Source organism: Gopherus evgoodei, chromosome 7 (genome assembly GCF_007399415.2).
Source record: "Gopherus evgoodei ecotype Sinaloan lineage chromosome 7, rGopEvg1_v1.p, whole genome shotgun sequence".
NCBI classification, from domain to species: Eukaryota; Metazoa; Chordata; order Testudines; family Testudinidae; genus Gopherus; species Gopherus evgoodei.
In genome coordinates, this window is record NC_044328.1 from 86,731,280 (window position 1) to 86,754,121 (window position 22,842).

At 43.3% G+C, this 22,842-nt stretch overlaps 1 protein-coding gene across 3 annotated transcripts in view; it reads left to right on the top strand.

Annotated features, from left to right (window-relative positions):
* The window catches only part of STAB1 (stabilin 1), a 128,318-nt gene that overhangs the window by 50,695 nt on the left and 54,781 nt on the right, over positions 1–22,842 (top strand). For all 3 annotated transcript variants that reach the window (XM_030569075.1, XM_030569074.1, XM_030569076.1), the window contains 14 exons: positions 627–738; positions 1,479–1,659; positions 1,989–2,082; positions 5,028–5,186; positions 7,439–7,534; positions 8,008–8,103; positions 14,036–14,083; positions 15,406–15,536; positions 17,423–17,534; positions 17,752–17,829; positions 18,223–18,324; positions 19,098–19,205; positions 19,995–20,126; positions 22,226–22,354. In XM_030569075.1, the coding sequence (XP_030424935.1) occupies positions 627–738; positions 1,479–1,659; positions 1,989–2,082; positions 5,028–5,186; positions 7,439–7,534; positions 8,008–8,103; positions 14,036–14,083; positions 15,406–15,536; positions 17,423–17,534; positions 17,752–17,829; positions 18,223–18,324; positions 19,098–19,205; positions 19,995–20,126; positions 22,226–22,354 (1,578 nt within the window). The remainder of the gene's footprint in view (positions 1–626; positions 739–1,478; positions 1,660–1,988; positions 2,083–5,027; positions 5,187–7,438; positions 7,535–8,007; positions 8,104–14,035; positions 14,084–15,405; positions 15,537–17,422; positions 17,535–17,751; positions 17,830–18,222; positions 18,325–19,097; positions 19,206–19,994; positions 20,127–22,225; positions 22,355–22,842) is intronic.

Here is a 22,842-nt window from a genome sequence, read left to right on the forward strand (position 1 = left end):
CTCAAATACAAAACATTACAAGGCATTTGGTTTAGCACTAGCTCTGTTGGAACTGACTCCTATGCAGTATTTTCTGTTACCACTACCAACATTTTTTGTTTTTATTCTGAATGTACGGGAAATAACTCATGTCATCACTACACACTCATCTTATTCCCACTGGACACAGGTCACCCGGTTTACATAAAGTAGAAGCAGACTTGAAACTTCATCCAAAACTTGAGCTGAATCTTTTCTGATATTTGAAAGAAATTGGTCTGTTTTTCTCTTCCACTTTGCATGTGCTTCCTGCCTGCAGCTGGGACCAAAAGCAGAAGCTCCAAAAAGTCGTGTGTGTGTTCATATGACATTTCCAGCCCAGTTTTGCAAACCCAAGAGGTCTGAATAAACATCTGAACTTTCAGCTGCTATCTCAATTTAACTTCCATTTTAATGTTCAGCTTCTTTGCTTCTGGTTACCAGAACCATGTTAGCATGTGTGGTTTTTTCTTGCTTCTAAAATGGTTTACAATCCTCCATGCTTTTCTGGAATCTGCGAGGTTTTCCTTACTAGACATTAATGTCTCTGTCAGGTATATTTTCCCTCCACCTTGTTCACGTCAGTTTTCTTTTTGCGTTCCTTCCAGTGTAGTGATGGAATGCAAGGGAACGGCAACTGTCTCTGCTTTGAGGGTTTCAAAGGAATAGCCTGCCACATCTGCTCAAACCCAAACAAGCATGGGGAGAACTGTGATGAAGGTCTGTAATTCCTCAAGAAAGCAACCCTGATGGGTAACAGGAAATACAAGGCAGTAAACTGAGCAAAGTGGGTGGGGGAATGTAGGCATGGACCCTTTCCTAACAGGGAGCTCTATGGACTAGTTTCACAAGTTAGGCCCTTCATTTTGGTCATTTCATGCTGGAGTAGACAAAGCACAGATCAATGTCTGGCAGATGGAGATGGGCTCAACTGAAAAATTCAGATCCAGATTTTGGAATCTCCCCAGCAGTGTTTGAAAGTGTTCGGATCCAGCTCTGTCGGGGGGAATGAACCAATAAATCTTTCCCATCTCTAAGTGCTCTGAGGGCCTGGAGTCCAATGACTGACGATAAAATGCTGTCATCCTTGCTTACCAGCCCCAGATAGGGTATAACTCTGATGGCTTTTGAATGTCCATTTCCATTAGCTCCCCCCCCCCAGCCCTTTACTCATAAGATGAGAACATTTTGCCACATCCTTGGTTGATGTAAATTAATGTGACTGCCTTGAAATCAATGGAGCTACATTGACTTATGCCAGATGAGGATCTGCTCAGTTAGGCATATTTTCAGGAAAAGTAGAAATATCTTCCAAGTGACTTCTAAGAATTGAGAATTAACCTGACAATCATTTGGTTTGAGAAGAGATTGCAAGAGAAATTTGAAAATCTAGAAGGTGCTCTCTCTGCAGGAGTTTGCCAACTGACCAGGCAACTGATTCTTCTCCATGCGTTTGACAGATTGCGGTTGCATCCATGGAATTTGTGATAACAGGCCGGGCAGCAAGGGAAAGTGCCAGTCCCGTTCATGTAAGGATGGCTATACAGGAGAATTCTGTGACAGGACTTCTCAGAACTGTGGCCCGACTGCATCTCAGTATTGTCACCGGAACGCAGTCTGCAGTCTCAACAACACAGCAAGGTTATTATGTACATAGTAGGGGACAGGGTACACTGGGGCAAGGGCTGTGTTGCTGTGCGTGTTTGTAGAACAGCTTGCACAGTGGGGCTCCAGTAATATAAACAGATGTAGCCAGCTCTGTGCATTGGTTAGTATGTAGTTGCATATATCACGTAGACATCTACGCCACAGGAAATCACAACATCAAAGAATGTCCTCACCGTGTTAAAGATGTACAATTCTGTCCATGCTCATTGCTGATTTTAATGGAGGCAGTGCTAGCAGACACCCTCTGCTTTGCTGCCGTTCTGTGCTTGGGAATTCACATCTTTTTGTGCTTGATTTTTAAGGTGCATCTGTACTGATGGCTATGAAGGGGATGGATTTTCCTGCCTGCCCATTGATCTTTGTAAGAAGCCGGAACGAGGAGGCTGTTCAGAAAATGTGAGTGGGTAACACGGGAGAAACATTAGTTACTGTTGAGAACGAGGCTCCAGGATTCAGTAGATCTGTTCCCAGATCTCCCACGTGGCCAAGGACACATTATTTGACCTGCTTATGCCTCAGTTTCCCCTTCTGTTATATGGGGTTAAACAACACTTACTTCCAGTGGTGATGTGAGGCATATTGAATTAATGTTTGTAAAGCACACTGATGCCTGTGGATGGACAGTGGTACAGTAGAGCAAAGCATAATCATGTTTTTTAAACTTCAGTGTGGGGAATGCATCTAGGTCATATAAAGGGAAAGCAGACGGGAGTGGGACAAATGAAGGATGGGTCTCTTTAAGAAGGGCCAGCTGCCTCAGATCTTTGATTTGTTACCTATGAGCTCTTTTGCCTGTGTCAGGCTGGAATGTTCTGGAAAGATCTTCCTCTCCCTTATGGAAAAATCCTATTTAATTCAATAGTGACAAATGTCCCTGGTATAGAATTCTATAGGATGGCTCAGAACACCTATAGAAAAGGTCTCATTCTCTATGAAATCCTATGTAATTTTAGAGTAATTATCTATAGAACCCTTTTGGTTTCATCCCTATTAATACAAATCTATAGGATTTCTCCAGGGAAGTGTTTCTGGCCCTCTCCCCCCCCCACACACACACTTTGGGACAATTAGAGAGAGGTCCCAGAGAATCTGTCCCAGGTTTTAAGCAAGACCTAGTGTATGGAGACAATAAAAACAGACCAGCCCACTCACTGAATCGGTGAGGTTGGAGAGGTTGAAAAGTCTGCATTCCACAGATCTAAAAGAAGCCAGAAGTGGAAAAGCCATAACATCATGAGGGAGTTCCTCCTGCATCATTTTCAGCCTAGCTGGCAATGGGAAGTGCATGAAATCTAACAAGAGCACCTGTTCTCATATGATTCGCAGCCCAGTTTTGCAAAACTAAAGATCTGGATGGTTTGAGCAAGAATCTGTTTAATTGTTCATTTGAAGATGTTCAGATACTGCATTAATGGTGACTATCTAAATATCTAGATAGAAACCCACACTTAGGGTGACCAGATAGCAAGTGTGAAAAATCGGGGCGGGAGGGTAATAGGAGTCTGTATAAGAAAAAGGCCCAAATATCAGGACTATCCCTATAAAATCGGGACATCTGTTCACCCTACCCAGACTTCCGAGATTTGTCCCTGGTTACACGTTAGGGTGGTGAAGTGTAGGAGTGAAACTGTAGAGAGTTGCAGAAGGAATTGCAACGGTTAAAGAGTTTTTTTCCGAAACTATGCTAAGTCTTTCTGCCTCTCTTCCAGTTGGTTTATAATCAGTATTATTTTGGAAACCAAGTTTATTGTACCCTGTTTTGGGAACCAGTCAGCTGCTATTCTCCATGGGTAATTGGATGGTACCAGAGCAGGTGGGAGAGGTATTCCAAGACCCATTCACCTATTACAGGGACTGTTTATTATTATTTTTGTAATTTGCTGATGAATAGCCCTGTATAACAGCTGAATATTATGATGATGCTGTTACACATCTGCAGCCTCCTGGGATTTTGCTGCTATAGGTGTAATACTGTCCAGAGGCTGGGTCATTGGCAGTAGGTTTGTACTTGGGTCCTCTGGATCTTAAATACGTGACCGCTATGGCCTGAGCCAGGGCTTTAACAGACTCCTCAACCTCTTTCTGCGGCTCAACCACCACTAGACAGACAGAGAATACCACACAGACGGTGTACTCAGCACTTTGCAGCAACAGCAGGGATAAAATTCTCATCCTCCTCCTGTCATAGTATAATTCCCAATTCTGAACCTTAGCGTCCAAAATATGGGTACTAGCATGAATTCTCCTAAGCTTAATTTCCAGCTTAGATCCTGTAGTGCTGCCACCAATCAGGACTTAGAGTAGAGTGCCTGACAAACTCTGGTCTCCCCCAAATCCTTCCCTGGGGACCCCCAAGACCCAAATTCCTTGAGTCTTACAACAAAGGGGAATAAACCATTTTCCTTCCCCCTCCTCCTCTCCAGGTGTTCCCTCCCTGGGCTCCTGGAGAGATATACAGATTCAAGCTCCGTGAATCTAAACAAAGGGATTCCCCCTTCTCCTTTCTTCCTCCCAGATCTTTCCCGCCCTGGGTACACTAGGAGATCACTGTGATTCAAACTCCTTGAATCACAACACAGAGAAATCAAGTGGGTTCCCCCCCTCCCTTCCCCTTCCCTGTTAAGTACAGATTCAATTCCCTTGAGCCTCAACAAGGGGAAAAATCAGACGGGTCTTAAAAGCAAAACTTTTAATAAAAGAAAAAAGAATAAAGAAAATTACTGTAAATTCAAGATGGAATATTACAGGGTCTGTCAGCTTCTAGAAATTGGAGAAACAGCCTCCTCCAGCAGAAATACAATTTAAAATACTTCCAGCCAAATACACATTTGCAAATAAAGAAAAACAAATAAAAAGACTATACCGCCTTTCTACCTTTGTACTTACAAAATTGGAATAGAAGATTAGAGAGCCTGTAGGTACGTGTGGTCACTCTCGGAGCCCAGAGAGAACAAAGCAAAACCCAAAAAAACACAAACAAAGGCTTCCCTCCACCGAGATTTGAAAGTATTTTGTCTCCTGATTGGTCCCCTGGTCAGGTGTTTGGTTCCCTGTTTGTTAACCCTTTACAGGTAAAAGAGACATTAACCCTTAACTATCTGTTAATGACACCTCCAAAACCCGTCTCTTATTGCATGAGCTCAAGGTGAATCTCTGTTAGCAGTGTAGGGCTTATGAGACACAACTGAGCAGTTCTGATTCTACCCAATTGGGAGATACTGTTAAACATGTGTATTAGCCAGTTCATTATATTACTTCCTGGGAAGGTTTCCCATTATCAAGGGTTTTATTTCAATTTGTTTTCATTTAAGTTTAATTTGCCTTTCTCTCCTCCCCCACAGGCCATATGTACCAGTACAGGCCCTGGTACTGCTACCTGTCAGTGTAACAAGGGCTGGACTGGGGATGGAAAAGCCTGTGTTGCTATAGATAACTGTGTTCTGGAGACAAGAGGGGACTGCCACATGAATGCAGACTGCAGCTTTGTTGGACCTGGACAGGTAAGTTCAGCACTAACTGGTCCATCGCTGAGATTTATGGACACTTGCTATGTACACCACACTGTAGCAGTCTGCAATTCCTAGGAGCAGCAATTCTTGTTGCTCCAGGAATGTCAGCAGCAAGGCCTACTCAGCTGGTGTGTCTGAAAGAAATTGGCTTCCATTAAATCAGCAAAATTTAGTCCTTATACAGTATGATTCAATAAAATACTAGTAACCAATAAAAACCTGAGAATTCTTTGAATAGCAAGGACTGCGTTTAATAACTATTTTTTTTATTTAATGTGCTCCCCACAGACACCTCTCTAGCCATCCTTCCTCATACACAGCATTGCACAGCTAGTCAAGGGCATCATGGGGTAGCTTATTCTCCTGAGGCATCAGGTGTAGGCCACCGCCAGAAGCACAGCTTCATGGGCTGTTGGTCTTTCCTGCCACAGGGAGTTCTGGGTTCCAGTGTCCTGTAATTTCTGCTTTCAGACAACTGATATGTGGAGGTAGGTTTGGGGAGTGCTAAAATATATAATAAATACATCAAATAGCCACAGCAATTAAAGCGGCCATCCATTTGGGCAATTTCCTGTTTCTCTAGCCATCTTCAAGGTAGGAAGGCCCATAGTTTGGCCTGTATTTTTCTCTCATCTGTTTGAAAAATCCATGGTAGTCTTTTAATTTCTTTTTCATTAAAACAAGAGTTAGTAAATCAGCATTCCTGAGTCTGACAGGATCCCCGGGGTCCAGTCTGGAACTGTGGGACTGCTGTACCCCCTTAACTTTCCAGCCTGGGCTCTCTCTCACAGTACAACGCCAGTGACAAACAGCAAACCCCTCTAGATGCTGTGATCACTCAGCCACCAGCATATAGAGACACACCCATCTAAATTGCATGAACGCTCTCTAAGCCACTCATGAACTATACATAAGGAAACACCAGCAAATCTCCCAAGTCCCCAGCCTTGCACCCCAGAAATATACCATCATGTACACTGCTCAAGATCTTAACTTCAACAATGCAAGCTTATTAATTAGTTCACCATTTTGTCAAAGGATGGGGGATATGTACCAGCCTTTGTATTCTGAGCAGATTCCTCAAGCACTTTAAGCAAACTCACTGGTAAAACTAAACCATTAAAATAAGTTCAGTAACTACAGAAAGATAGATTTTAAGTGATTATTAGTGGCAGACATACAGGACAAAGGTGGTTACCTAAGAAATAAAAGTAGAATCACAGGCTAAATTCTAAATTTTATCAAACTAAGCAAGAGTTGAATCAGACAGCTTTTCTCACTGCACTGGATGTTGCAGGTAAGTTACAGTTCTTAATACAGAGGCTGAATTTCCTTGTCAGTTTCCTGGGACAGTCTCCTCAGTTCAAAATCTTTGTCTTCCCAGTGTTCTTGTTGCCTTCAGTGTAGGTGGGCGAAGAGAGAGATGGTCTCATGATGTCACGGTCCCTTATTTTCTACTTTCAATTCATGTCACAAGAAAGATTCTGGTCCAGACATGTCCTGGTAGCCCTTGATGAGTCAGAGTTGAGCAATTCGCTATTGTGTGGTGCTTGTGCAACTGAGTCATAGAGTTGAGCAATCCTCATTGTGTGGTGCTTGCGCAACTGTCTCTCACAGAATTGTAAATATCCTGTTTGCAATTCCCCTGCTGGTCAATGGCTCTTAATGGTCACGTAATGTATTTTTGGGTGTAGGTCACCACCTTTGTTGTCACTGGAGAGCTAGCAGTGGGCATCTCCCAAACTCGCAGCATATTTCAATAACAACCATACAGCAAAATTTCATCATTTCATATACAATGATGATAAACACATTTTGACAGAATAGTGAATTTCAGCAGCTCATGACCTTTCATATGATACCTTGCAAGGAATGCTTTGTATGAAATGCCACCATCATATACCAGTGATGAATATGGGGGTTACAGGGTGATACTTTCAGGTACAGTGTGTTACACTGAGAGACCCTACAATAACAGATTAGTGCATGCTGGAGTGCTTTATATTTATGAGCAACGCTACAATAACAAACGAGCATGTGCATCGTAACAGAGGGAAACCCTTAGTAAAGAAATATTTCCGTTTCGGACTTTCCAGGGACTGTTAACAACACTGAGAAGAAAATCATTTTTAAAATTAACTTAAAAGTAGATCTTGACCCAGACTCATTGAAAGAGGGACGGCATTAGTTGTGCAGTTGGGTAGGTCCATAGTGAAGCTCCTCCCTCTCTCTTCTACTTTCAGAGCAAGTGTATGTGCAAGAGTGGCTATGCTGGTGATGGCTATAACTGTGAATCCATTAATCCTTGCAAGCTGGACAATGGTGGTTGCCATGATTTGGTGAGTAGCTGGCTAATTCTCCAAAATCCTTCATGGGAAAGAATGTTGGGCCAGATCCTCAGTGGATGTATTTCGGTGTAGTGCTACAGTCTGCAATGGAGCTATGTTGATATACCCCCACTGATAATCTGGCCCAATATGTCTTCCTTTGTTGTGCAGTAATCACATCTACCTGTGACAAAGCATAAAGGCTTTGTGGTCATTAGTTTATCTTGTTTGCTCACACTCCCATGTTTTACAAGGCTGTGCTACAAGATGTGTGTGTGTAGGGGGCGGTTTTCTTAGGTGTACTGTGAGAATACACTATTTCAGCCTAAGGGACCATGAAAGGAAGGATGGCATCGTAGTTAAGGCCCTATCTTGCAATTTGGGAGACTGGAGATCAGTTCCCACAGGGTTCCTGAGTGGCTAATACTGAGCAGTGCTCCATCTGTTTTATTACAAAGTAATCCTTCGTTTTCTTGTCCTCACAGGCTGTGTGCGAGCCTCTTGGAGGAGGGGACCGGTCCTGTGCTTGTGCTCCAGGTTACATGGGAGATGGACTTACATGTTATGGAGATGTATTAAAGGTAGGAAGAAAATGAACATTATTCTCTTTTAATTCAAAGAAAAAAGGGTTTTTTTTTTGGTTTTTTTTTTTTTTTTTTTTTTTTTTTTTTTGCAGTAGCTGAACCAACTCATGCTATAATCTGCAGGTGACGATAGCTGCTGGTTTGACTCATAGGACTGGAAGGGACCTCGAGAGGTGTAACGATGCTGCCTTTGATAGAATACAACTGAGAGTATCAATACAGGACAAATTGTTTAGAGCAGGGCAGTTACAGCTCAGAGCTGGGTGTCCTTTATTATTAAGGCACACCAAACCAGCCAAACAGAGAGGACTTTAGTTTTACCCCACTGGCTAACCATAAGTCGCACAAGCAATTTCCTTAGACACTCCAGTTTCCCAGTATCACCACCAGCGCCACTCCTTATGGGGATGACTGGTTATGAAAACCGATACCCCAGTAAAAGAAGAGAGGTTCTCCCGATCCCAAAGGACCAAGCCCCAGACCCAGGTCAAATGATAACTTACCCAAAATACACACTTTTATAGCCAATTCTTATTAAATAAACTAAAATTTATTAAAAAAGAAGAGAGAGTTGGTTGAAAGATCAATATACATACAGACTTGAGTTCAATTTCTGGAGGTCCAGATACATAGCTGTCATGGTACAATTTCCGACTCTGAACCTTAGCGTCCAAAAGATGGGGTACCAGCATGAATTCCTCTAAGCTCAATCACCAGCTTAGAACCTGTAGCGCTGCCACCAACCAGGAATTCCAGTGCCTGATACACTCTGGTCCCCCCAAAACCTGGCCCGGGGACCCCCAAGACCCAGACCCTCTGGATCTTAACACAAGGAAAGTAAACCCTTTCCCTCACCTTTGCCTCTCCCAGGCTTCCCCTCCCTGGGTTACCCTGGAAGATCACTGTGATTCAAACTCCTTGAATCTTGAAACAGAGAGGAAAATGCACCTTCCCCCCTCCTTCTCTCTTCCCCTCCCAGATTCTCCCTGAGAGAGACAGTAATCCTAACACAGAGAGAATTTAGCCTCTCTCTCCCCCTTCCCTCCTTTCTCCCCACCAATTCTTTGGTGAATCCAGACCCAGTCCCCTGGGGTCTCACCAGAATAAAAAAACAATTAGGTTCTTAAACAAGAAAAGCTTTTAATTCAAGAAAGAAAAAACAGTAAAAGTTATCTTTGTAAATTTAAAATGTAATAGGTACAGGGTCTTTCAGCTATAGACACTGGGAATACTCTCCCAGCCTAAGTATACAGGTACAAATTAAAATCTTTTCAGCAAAATACCAATTTGAACTCCTTCCAACCAAATACACACTTGCAAATAAAGAAAACAACCATAAGCCTAACTCGCTTCATCTTCCTAGTACTCACTAGTCTGAACTTATAAGAGCCTGTATTGGAGAGATTGGAGAGAAACCTGGTTGCACATCTGCTCCCTCTGAGCCCCCAGAGTGAACAACAACCAAAACTAACAGCACAGCACAAAAACTTCCCTCCCTCGAGATTTGAAAGTATCCTGTCCTCTGATTGGTCCTCTGGTCAGGTGACAGCCAGGGTTACTGAACTTGTTAACCCTTTACAGTCAAAGAGATAAAGTACTTCTGTGCTATTAACTTTTCTTATCTGTTTATGACAATAGCAGACAGGGCCGGTGCAACCATTTAGGGAGACTAGGCGGTTGCCTAGGGCGCTGAGATTTGAGGGCGCCAAAAAGTGCCCTCAAATTTTTTTTAAATGGTTGAGCAACCGCTGCTGCTGGGACAGAGAGGGAGTCTGAGCTGCCGCAGTCGTGTCTGCACGACCACCTGCAGGCACCACTTATCACTGTTTGGAATGTTCAGTGTCCCCCTTAGAAATGCTAACAAGCTTATTCAGCGAAGTTTTGATGTACTTGATGCATGCTATTAGATCGTCAATTAGGCATCAACGAGAAAATTTAAGAGTAAATGTCTTTTTGTTTGAAGTACCACTGAACACTAATCTGTCCATTGCCCCCTCCCTCCTGTGTTACGGCTTGAAGCAGAATCCTGGGTAACAGTAATGGGGATGCTGGTAAAACCTTTTAAAATATTTCCCTTTTATAATGCCACATTTTTAATACAATTTTAAAATTAGATCCCATAATTTCAAGGCATCAATTTCCCTGTTTGGACAATTAAATTGCAATTGTCGGCATGAACATCATTTTAAAGCTGGGTTTTGAAAATCTAATTTAACTTCAAAAATTAATGACCAAAAGATGGGCACGTGAAGTAAGGTAAAAGTAATTAACCGAGGATCTAGCATTCACTCCCAACACTGCAAAAGAACTGAGGGATTTCCAAAGAACTCCAACACCACTACAGTGTATCATTCAAACGTGAGAACATAGTTACTACAGATAATAAATAATAAGTTACCTGGGTGGAAATAGATCTTTGTGGAAGGGAAAGCAGGAAACTTGTCTTTTTGATTACAGAATTATTTTGCTTCTGTATCCATTAAAATCATAACCGATTTTTTGGGGGAGGGGATGTGGGGAAGAAACTCTTTCTCTACTAGGTTTGTTTATAGGCAGCTGAAAAGAAAAGTTAACCGGCTTTGCACAGAACTGAAACCTAAAGGTCTCTCCTCCCTCCTTCTCTACTCTGACTCCTCTGGGCTATTCCAAGTTAATTGTCATCTAATTGCCCAGCAAAGAAAGAGATAGTGGCAGCAATTAGGCATAGCCCCCCCCAATTCAGGAGTCATTAACACAGTACAAAGATATGCTGCATGCTTTACAGGCACCCCGGCCTATGAGGGACTGGGGGCAAGAGGAGCAGGGCTGAGCCCCTAGGGAGTGAGCCACAGAGAGCCAGTGCCCAGGAGCTGAGAGGGCAAGGGGCTGCAGGGGCGTCCCCACTGCTATTTAAAATGCAGATCCCGCAGTGGTACCTCTCCATAGGGCAGAGCCGGTTCCTCACAGAAGCTTCTGTCCAACAGCTCTTCCTTCTGCAGCTGCTCTTTGTGCTCCAGCTCCATCCATGGCAGCTGAACCCCCTGTCCTGACTGCAGCCAACCCCTCATCCCCTGCCCTGCCTCCAGTCAGCCCCACACCCCTTTCCCTGCCTCCAGCCAGCCCCTCACTCCCTGCCCTGCCCACAGCCAGCCTCACACCCCCTGCCCTGTCTCTAGCCAGCCCACACCCCTGTATCCAGCCAGCCCCTCACCCTCTGCCCGCAGCCAGCCCCTGCTGCACCCCCTGCCCTGTCTGTAGCCAGCCCCACACCTCCTGCCCTGCCCACAGCCAGCCCCACACCTCCTGTCTCTAGCCACCCCACATCCCCTGCCCTGCCCACAGCCAGCCCCTCACTCCCTGCCCTGCATGCAGCCAGCCCCTGCTGCACTCCTTGCCCTGTCCATAGCCAGCCCCACACCACCTGTCTCCATCCAGCCCCTGCTGCAGCCCCTGCCCTGCCTGCAGCCAGCCCCACACCCCCTGCCCTGCACGCAGCCAGTCCTGCACCCCCTGTCTCCAGCCAACCCCACACCCCATCTCCAACCAGCTTCGCATCCCCTGCCCTGCCCAGAGCCAGCCAGCCCCACACCCTGTCAGGTTATTCAATTATTTTCATTAAATATGTAGGCTAAATAATGAAATTAATAAATTTTCAAGCCGAATATGTATTAATTCTAATGAACAATGCCATATTATGCAGTATTCATTTGTGAAAGTTTATAATAAGCAATGCTCTTGGGGGAGGGGTGGGGGCAGAGGGCACAAGGTGGAAGTTTTGCCTAGGGCGCAAAATATCCTTGCACCGGCCCTGAAAGCAGAGATGGTGAGTTTGTAGTTGCCAAAAGTTCTTCTAGAAATAGTCCATAGGTTATAGTCCAGTGTCCATATTCAGGGTGACTCCAGTCAGTGACTAGAGATCTCAATTCTTATGGCTTAGGGTTTCCCCATCTTGAAACCCAAAGCAGATCTGAGATGAAGGAGGATCGTGTCCAGAGTTTCAGCCTGTTGGCCTGAGAAAACAATAGACTTAACTTTCTGTCTCCCAAACATCATGGCAATTTGCATAGGGTAATTTATCCATTAAACAGTTCAGATACAGGTTACCACAACCTTCAAAGAGACATGTACACAATAATACTATTTCACTCAAGTGTCTTCCTAAATGTTACTACTCCTTTTTTGATCGTTGAATCAAAGCCATAGTAATAGACAAAACTTGTTTTCTTACAAGACCTGAGCCCAACAGCTACCCTTCTATCTCTAACAATGCAGGCTTGCATTTCAAAGCTTTGTTCATTTACGTATCTTCCTAACAAGTCTTTAAAGTTTGGCCATGGGTCATGTCAGTCTGAGTTAATTAACTCTTTCTGGCCCTGTGTCACCTTTCAATGAGACATTATATTACACTCATAACGTCACAAGAGGTCATCTAGTCCAGTCCCCCACAGTCCTGGCAGGACAAAGTATTATCTAGACCATTCCTGACAGGTGTTTGTCTAACTTGCTCTTAAAAATCTCCAATGATGGGGATTCCACAACCCCCCTAGGCAATTTATGTACGTACCAATGATACATGTTGATTCTGGACTTGAATATCAGAGGTTAAATATACATAATTTTACTAACAGTTGCTCCTTCTTGAAGAATAAATAAAGTACTTCATTCAAAAACAAAATAATTAAAACCTATGTCAGCGTATGCCTCAGTAACGCTATCAGTCCTCTGCCAATTTTCCATCCTGATATGTTGAACTGTCCAGTTTGAAACTTCTGCATCACCTTGAAAAAAATCGATACGTCTCTTTGTGTTGTGTCCCATGAATTAGAGGAAAGGGAAGAGGGGAATAGTTTGATCTCCGTTGTATTGTTGTTGTTCAAGGTGTAGTGACAGTTCTCTTGATTTACTGAAGAGTATTGCTGTAGGATACCAACTAGCACACCACCCTCTGCTTTTCCATCAAAATGGTTATGGGTTCCCAGGAACCCATGTTGGTTGATACTGGTTAGGCCGGATTCCCCATACACTTACTTACAAAGTGAAAAGTCAGACAGCAACTGAAAAGGGGACAAATCTACACAGAGAACATTCTTTCTCTCTCTCCTGCAAGGGGGGGCAGAGAATTCATGGTTTCACAGGGTCTCTGCCCACACTTTCCACCTCTAGAGTACCTGATCTGACTCTTCTTACCATAGTCTTCCTGGCAATCTGAGGTATTTCCCTCTCTTCCTGGATAGAACATTAGTATGTAGGCCCAAGTTATAATGTAAGCTACCAACAACAATTTCTGATTTATGTCCTAGGTGTATGATGTTGCAGAGCGCTCATGCATTCTTCATTCATTAGAGAGGAGCCTGAAATCTGACTTGAACGTTGGGGAAGTTCTTATTCGGGTCTGGTTCTGAACTCTGTGCCCCATCTGAGTAGTTAGAAAAGGCAAAGGTTGTCAAGGAATTAATCACCTTAGGCTCGAAATTAGATACAATTGACAAAGTATTGCAAGTTTTAAAAAAAATCAAGAGTTTAGATCCAGTTCTCTGACTTTGGAACACACCTTTGTGAGTGACACATGGCTTCTGAAAGTTCTGTGTAGACAGGCGGTAAGCACTTCACTCAGCCGAGTTTGCTGTGTTTGAAGCAGACTTGAAATAACAAGTATCAGAGGGGTAGCCGTATTAGTCTTGATCTGTAAAAGCGGCAGAGAGTCCTGTGGCACCTTATAGACTAAGACGTATTAGAGCATGAGCTTTCGTGAGTGAATACCCACTTCGTCGGATATTCACCCACGAAAGCTCATGCTCCAATATGTCTGTTAGTCTATAAGGTGCCACAGGACTCTGACGCTTTTTTGAAATAACAAGGATCACAGGACCACCCTTCCCTCCCCCTGCTTCATCCCTCCCTACAAGCTCTGTACTTGTACTAATCTTGGTGTTGCTTTCTCTTTTGGAAGGAGCTGGCCAGGAATTCCCACTTTGCAGGCTTCTATGAGTGGATTAAGGTAAAAAATGCTGCCTGAAGCAATTACAAGTGTTTATGTAAAATATAAATTGTGTCAAACAAACAAACAAACAAACAAAAACCCAAAGCAAAGATCAAAGATGCTGTTTTTAAATCTGCTGTTAAGAGGCAATTTTTCTTTGCATGTGTTGTTAAAAAAAAAAAAAAAAGGGCAAATCAAGCTGAACTTTGCTAATGCTTGGTACATTAAACAGAAAATCCCCACCTTTAGCCCTGGAAACAGTGGGTTTTTTAAAATTACTGTGCATTTTAGAGTTTCAAATTAGTTGACAGTTTTATAGATTGTTCTAAATGGTGTGATTGATTGCATTTAGCTGTGTTTTTAATAGCACCATCTGAAAGGTCAGTGAGGACCAGGCATGTACCCTCTTAAATTCTCAGCAAGATTTTATTACGTACATTTGAGTGGTGAGTCACATCGCCAGCTATGTGCCCTGACACACTTGCTCTAGAGACTGTAACTGTGGACTCATTGGCTCGTATGGTGTGTTTTGGGGACCATGCTTCTCTCTCTGAAAGAAACAGAGACCATCACATACTTGACATTCATACCATATATTGCTGCTAACTCATGGCTGAAAGTAGCTGACTGCTTGGGTGAAAGAGAAACAGATAAAAAAAACAGTGGGAGTAATATACATATAGCGACCCTTTGAAAGTAAGAGTAAAGTTAAAAATTCAGTTAGCTCTTTCTTTCCCTTTCTTGTTGCTATCTTCCTGTTCCCACTGGAACAGGGAGGTAAGCACTTCATGGAATGGAGTTGGCCACTGAAAATGTTCTCCAATACATGGGGCCAAATTTACAAGCAGGCACAACACCCATTCCATCAGTTACACCTGCATTTGCCAGATCATATTTGGTCCTTAGTCCAAATCTGGCCTTGGGTGTTCGAAGGGATTTACTGACTCAAATGAATGTGCTCCTATTTGCAAGGTTCTTAGAACCTTTTTTGAATAAAGTGACCTTTGGCACTGGCAATATAAAAAATATTGAGAACTTTCTCCTTCAGCAGAGCCTGTTCTGGGGGTTTGTTCCTTGAAGTTGCAGATTTCCTATGTTCAGCATCCAGCAAATTAAAGTTGGACTGCTGTGGAAAAATTTTCCATGGCATTTGCTGACTCCCACCAGAACTAATTTCCCAACCACCACCACAGCTCTGGGTACAACTGAATTTAAGCTTTAGTCCCACACAGTAATCTTACATGAAGTGGGAGTAGGATCATAGCTATAAAGGCTTGTACTGTGCTGTAGGTGTGGCACTGACTTGTTTTATTTGTGCATCTCCTTGCTCTGGAGAACAGAAGTCTCTCTTCAGCATCCCAGCAGGAGTCAGTGTCACTGTTTTGGTGCCCACCGAAGCCGCCATCAAAAACCTGAGCCAGGCTGAAAAAGATTTCTGGCTGAAGCCCTACACGCTGCCATTTTTAGTCAGGTATCGTTGGACTGTTACCATGCTCTTTCATTCAAAACAACCCTAACTGAGGTCTGGAGACTGGTGTTCTCTCTGTATCTGCTCCATGTTAGAAGAAAGAAAACCATCACAGGGTAAAAACATAGCAGAGGTGAAGCATCCAGCTGATGAAGTGTTTATTGGATGATTCAAACATAACAGAGGTTAGAAGATACAATGAAGGTTTATTAATTGCATATTAAAGGCAGGATGTTTCTCCCAGCCATGATGCAGAATCAGCCCCACAGTGGGAGAAGGAACAGGGAATTCCCTCTGCATGCTGCTCTTTCTGCACAGAACATCTGGCCACGCAAAAGATGTGAGAGGAGCATGAAGTCTGCAGCTCTCTTACTTACCCACATATTCTGGGGAGGGAAGGCAGGTGGTGACCCACAGAAATCTGGAGTTAAGCCCAGGGAAGATTAGTGGGATCAAAAAGGGGAGGGTGTGTGAATACTGGCTGGGAAATATGGAACTGGTCGGGCTGGTGAGCAGGATGGAAGAGCTAAGGTCAGCATGGTATTGAGGAGCAGGCAGAAGATGGGAGGAGTTTTTAAAGCAGAGGGGAGATGGAGAAAGTACTGAACTTGTGAGGAGAGGCAGCTTGGCTGGGTCAGTGCTGGAGATGATGGTACACAGAAGTTGCTGCAGCTAGAATTGGGTGGAATCAAAGGTAGCTCAAACCCGATGATGGAGAAGGGGAGAAATATGGCATCTTCCTTTTCAAAAGTGCAGGTAAGAAATGTGCATTAGTGCCCCCCTATAATACTGGCTGCTGGGATTCACTATTGCAGCCAACTGCCTGGAAGTGTGGAGTGACCATCAAGTCCTCTGCTTTCCACTGAGCAGGGCTCAATCTCCCCATCCCCTTCACACCAATCCTAGCAGAACTGGAGCAGAGGAGTCCTGACTCTGTCCTCAGCCAGAGTACCAGGCTGTCTAGCTTAGGTGAAAAACAGAACAACATCTGCCCTGTGTCCTGGGCTCCTCTGTCCCTTCCTTACCACGCAGCAACCACTGGGCTGTGTCCATCCAGTGTTCATCATCCTATCCATGCTCCTCTCAGTGTGGCTGCAGGGCTCATGCATCCTCATATCTGGTCCCAGTCAGCCTTTGTATGTGGTTATACCTATGCACGAGGTAGAAGGAAGAAGCATTTTGCCCAATGAGCCAATTTCTGGGGCCTACAAAGCTAGAGTAAACTGTCCTTGCATGGGCAAGTTACACCAGGGTTAGGGAAGGCCCACACAAGCTTATGAAAGCCAGGTGTAGAGCAGCTGTTCGATGGCTGCAAATACAGCTCACTGGCTGTATAGCAGTTGCAGGGCTGCATGGTGTATCTGTGTAGTTCAGTGCCAGCGGTTTGGGTTTGGTGCACATGTTTGCATTAGCTTTTATTGTATTCACCCCATTTCAGCCATTCTTGTTGAAATGTCTCACTGAAGGACTTTGTGTTGTGGAGAGCTTAGGGACCAGGAGAGGAGGAGCTAGAGTACATGAGTTAACATGAGCACTGGTTCAATATCTGGATTAAACTCCTTGCAGAGATGAACTTTAGATAGCACCTACATCCCGTTGCAGAAATATCGAATCCTGGAAACACCTGAGGCTCATAACCTCTTGCAGCTGAGTGACCTGCTATACTTTCAGATTACCTTGAGTGATAGAGGGCTGCATGTTTTCAGTTGTCATCACCATACCAAGGGATTAATGCACATAATGACATGGTTATTGAGAGGAGGCCAGGCCCAGGATTGTGAAGAGCAAGCAATGGGATCAGACGGCAGCCAAGATAAACAGTCTACTTCAGAGGTCTATGTTATAAAACGTGCTCTCAATTCTTCTTTACATGTGCCTGTCACCTACAGGTCCCATTTTCTCCAAGGTTCCTTCACTAGTGAGCATCTTAAAGAGCACAAGGGTGAGGAGTTACCCACTCTCAATCCACGGACCAGATGGGAGATAACCAACAGCAGCGGCGTAAGGGCTTTTTAATTGATGTATGTATATTGGTAGCAAATTAAACAACACATTTAGGGATATACCGTGCTGGGGTACCCATTGGTGAGGACAATGTCATTAAATTCCTGACGTATCACAAAGTCTAAGGTGCTGCAGGGGGCCTTGGACACAGATTATTTTGTTTCACTCCACTCAATGACCTACAATGTTCTCATGTTTCCCTCTTATTTTTCAGGCTATAACGATTCAGAATGCAGTCATTGTAGTAGCTGACATTCCTGCTATTAACGGCACTATTTATATCCTAAATAAGGTAAATCAGTAAGAACAATGTCTGGATATACTAGTAACTGTAACATATAAATACTGTAACATATTTGTTTTCCATTGTTTGTGGAGCTATGGGGGGATTCAAATAGGATCCAAGAGAATCATATAGACATAAGTAGAGCTGGATATTCTGAGCTCATTCCAGATGCTGCTTGTGCAGCAGCATTTAATATTAAAGCACTGCCCTCAAACTGTGTAGAAAAGTCCAATACTTGACTCTTCAAGGAAAGAGCCAAGGCCTGTCCATTCTGGGAGCAGGACCACAGTAACTGCAACCATGCATAATTATTTTCATTGTGGGGCAGGATTGCCGTGTGCTTTTCCCAAGCAGTCTGTGACCTGTGATCAAGCTCATCTTTGTCTTCCTTGTGCTCAGGTTTTGTTACCACCTTTAGGAGATATCCCACCAAGTCGCCCCGGTCTGCAGCAACAGCTTGATATGGTCCCCGCATTTACTCTGTTCAAGGAGTTGTTACTGGTAAGCAATTGTTTGGATTCTATTGAATATTAAGTGTAGGAAGCTTTTGATAGTATGAAGCCGCTGAGCCAACCTAAGATTAGAACTAAGCCTGCATGGACTGCCTAGGAAAATCATGGTGATTTTTGTGGTGCTCCCAGGCTATATTTTGGGACTAGGTCAGATTTATAAAGCTGGCTAGCCAGCTGCCCAGAGGAATGAATAACTCCCACAGGGGATCAGACCTCACAGAAATAGAACAAGACACACACCCAATGAAAACTGCTGTTTTAGCTAAAAAGCCTCTTTGGAGTGGTTAGTTTCTTTGGGAGGCATGGTAGATGTTTCTTTAAATTTTAGCAACTTATTAAAGCAATAGACTGGATCTGTAAGCCCTTGTGTGTGTGTGTGTGTGTGTGTGTGTGTGTGTTCACATATGTCTACACCTCAGAATGATAACACACACACTAGAGATGGTGCTCAAGCAGGAGACTTATAGATGCACACTGTAAGTATGAGAGTGGCCTATTTATCTAAGAAGCTGGGCCAGCATCAGCCAAGCAAGACCTCATCAGGGTGGATTGCTGCTGTTTTCCATGACTCTGCTGGAAATTGCCTTGCATCTCATCCAGTTTTAAAGCATTTCTATTGGAGTTCTTGCCTGATGCCTCGACCTTCCTAACTGATAGTAATATTTTATCTTTTTTTGTTTGTTTTGGGTTTCTTGTTTACCTCTCGTGCTCTTTTAAATAAAACTAGTTCACTCACTAATATCCCTGTTTTGCAACTTTTAGCAATACCAGTTGATTGGAAGTATTGAGTCCTCTGAAAAATATACCATTTTTGTCCCAGGAAACAATTCAATTGGGGAATATTGCCACTCTTCCAACATTACCCAACTGGTAAGATCACTGTTTGTTTACAGTCTGACTACGTGTGGTAGTTATCAATTATGGGGGCCATATTATAGCATCAGACTTTAGATCTGAGTCCCTAATGAGGAATTTTGCCTAAAATTGTTTTAGTGTATAGAATGGCCAGGAGAAGTCATGTTTCCATACTTCTAACCGTCACCTGTTGAGCTTGATTTTGGACTCCAGCAGCTGCAGCAGGAGAGAGGGCTCTCTGAGATCAGCAAGGATAATGACAGGGAAGCACAGCAGAAAGAAGAGGACGCATGGGAGTAGGAGGAGTGGTGGTGGGTGGAGATGTCTGACATTAACAAGCATGGCAGGAAGGTGTCTCTGCAGGGGAGAGTGAAAGGAAGGGGTTCTCTGTGCTTGACAATGGAGTCAGGTGGAGCACCATATAAGGAATTTGCCAGACCATATTTAAAGTGGCCAGTGCTACATAGTGTTAGCCATTTTCAATATCTGGACTCCTTACATTTAAAATTAGCTTTGTATGTAGGCTGATCAGTAAAATTTCCAAACTCATGGACAGTGCTTATGATTCAGGCAATTGTCCAATCCCTTGGAAAGGCTTTCTAACACCTTTCTTGGTTTTTGAACAAACCCAGTCTTACAGGATTATTGGACTTAGTTCTAGAGCTGGTTTTCAGATTATGAACATACCTAAGACTTGTGGACTTACAGTTCTTTCTACACTGTACTTACCTCTAGCTACCTAATAGCTGTTTATGAAACAATAATACGCTAAATGTTTTGCTTCCTACTGGTCTTGAATTCCAGGATAATGACACTGTGCAGTACCATGTTGTACTTGGAGAGAAGCTCTCCTCTACAGACTTGAAAAATGGAGTCCATAAAAGCACAATGTTAGGAGTCTCCTACTGGCTAATGTTTTATAAAAACAACAACCAGGTAAGGATGGGAGGGTTTTACCTGCTGTTCTAGGATGCCATTGCACAATTTGTTGTGGAAGAGTCAATATGGTTTTTGTAAAGGGAAATCTTGCCTCACCAATCTACTAGAATTCTTTGAGAGGGTCAAGAAGCACGTGGACAAGGACGATCCAGTGGATATAGTGTACTTGAGATTTTCAGAAAGTCTTTGACAGGGTCCCTCACCAAAGGCTCTTTAGCAAAGTAAGCTGTCATGAGGTAAGAGGAAAGGCACTATCAGGGATCAACAACAGATTAAAAGATAGGAAACAAAGGATAGGAATAAATTATCAGTTTTCAGAATGGGGAGAGGTAACTAGCGGGGTTCCCCAGAGGTCTGTACTGGGACTAGTACTGTTCAACATACTCATAAATTATCTGGAAAAAAGGAGTAAGCAGTGAAGTGGCAAAATCTGCAGATGATACAAAACTACTCAAGATGGTTAAGTTCCAGGCAGATTGTTAAGAGTAACAAAGGAATCTAACAAAACTGGACGACTGGGCAACAAAATGGCAGATGAAATTCCATGTTGATAAATGCAAAGTAATGCACATTGGAAAACATAATCCCAACTATACATATAAAATGATGGGGTCTAAATTAGCTGTTACCACTCAAGAAAGAGATCTTGGAGTCATTGTGGATAATTTTCTGAAAACATCCACTCAATGTGCAGTGGCAGTCAAAAAAGCTAATAGAATGTTGGGATTCATTAGGAAAGGGATAGAGAATAAGACCCAAAATATCATAATGACACTATGTAAATCCATGGTACGTCCACATCTTGAATACTGCATGCAGATGGGGTTACCCCATCTTAAAAAAGATATATTGGAATTGGAAAAGGTACAAAAAAGGCAACAAAAATGATTAGGGGTATGGAACAGCTTCCATATGAGGCGGGATTAATAAGACTGGGACTTTTCACTTTGGAAAAGAGATGACTGAGAGGAGATATGATAGAGGTCTATAAAATCATGATTGGTGTGGAGAAAGTAAATAAGGAAGTTTTATTTACTCATAACACAAGAACTAGGGGTCACCCAATGAAATTAATAAGCAGCAGGTTTAAAACAAACAAAAGGAATTATTTCTTCACACAATGGCTTATTAGCCAGGATGATCAGGGATCCAAAACCATGCTCTGAAGTGTCCCTAGCTTCTGTTTGCCAGAAGCTGGGATTGGGTGACGGGATGGATCACTTGATGATTGCCTGTTCTGTTTGTTCACTCTGAAGCACCTGGCATTGGCCACTGTCAGAAGACAGGAGACTGGGCTAGATGGACCATTGGTCTGACCCAGTATGGCCGTTCTTTTGTTCTTAATTAAAACTTGGGCTATAGGCTTCCATTTCTAGGTCACTGGTTCAAATGTAGTTCAGAATGGTAATGACCAGAAGTTGCTCCCATCTAAATCAGTTGAGAAGCCTGTGTGAAGTGAGTTGCTGGGTCTATTCTGTATCCAGTGGACCGGCTCTCAGTACAGTACAGGCATTCTGATCATTAAAAAAAAATCATCATAGCAATTGTGCCCCAGCCACACCCTCTTATTGCCCATCTCAACAGGGAGGCCAGGGGCAGAGTGGGCCATGAAGAATGAATTGTCCTTTCACCTATAAAGCTCATTCCTCCTGATTGAGGCCATGGTAGCCATCTCCATGCTGTGTGATGCTAAGAGCCCCCAGAACACACTTTGGGGTGCTATTGGTGGCATCATCTTTTGGATGAGATGGTAAAAAAAAAAAAAGGGTTCCTCAGCACTTGTCACTGAAGCACTCATGTCACTCTTTATAAGAGTTAGTGCAGTTGATGCCCGTGTTCTGTTTGATTTGTATCTTCGGTAATTATATTCTGCCTACTTTAAAAAAAAAATCCACTGTAATTTTTACTAGAGAAGTTTGTGTGTGTATAATAGCTGAGGCAACCATCCCAGTGGTAGATGAGCAAAATATACAGTTTGAAAGCAGCTGGAAGCTGTAGGATGAAAGGCCCTTGTTAGTTATATGGTGGCTCTGTTGTTATCATGGTGGCATCCTAGCTTTCAGATTGTTAACCAGACTCTTTTCTTCTCTTTGCAGACATTTGTAAACAGTGTCCGCTTAGACGGTAAATTTTTCGAAACCAAGAATGGGATGTTGATTGGGGTTTCTGGGGTTCTACAGATTCAGAAAAATCGTTGCACTGCCAATACCACAGTGATTCAGAAGGTAATTGGCTTTACATAAAGATAATCACAGCATCAGAGAGCTCTGATTTAAAGTTTTCTTAACTTGGTCACATCATGATGGCCTGAACCAGCTAATCTCAACTATACCTCTGTACAGAGCAGATACTCCCTATGGGCCTGACACTGACACTTTTGAGCCACCTGCAACTCTGAGGCCCTGGGAGTTGTGGGGGCTCAGCAACTCTTAGGATTGTGCCCTGTACTTTTATGTGTAGTTCAATAAACTGCCACAGATGTAGCTCCGTACATTGCTATAACTGAGAAATTACATTGCATATCCATGGCCGTGCTAAGGAAGAGGATTTGTTTCATGTTACATTCTGGCAGCAGTGTTTTTGTGTGCACAGTTCCATGTTAAAAATAAGACATGGCATGAACCAAACCCATAATAGCCAGGAGTTCGCTACCTGAATCATTATTTGCTCAGTTCATTGTTTTGAGCCAGTGAATTTAAGATCTCGATCCATT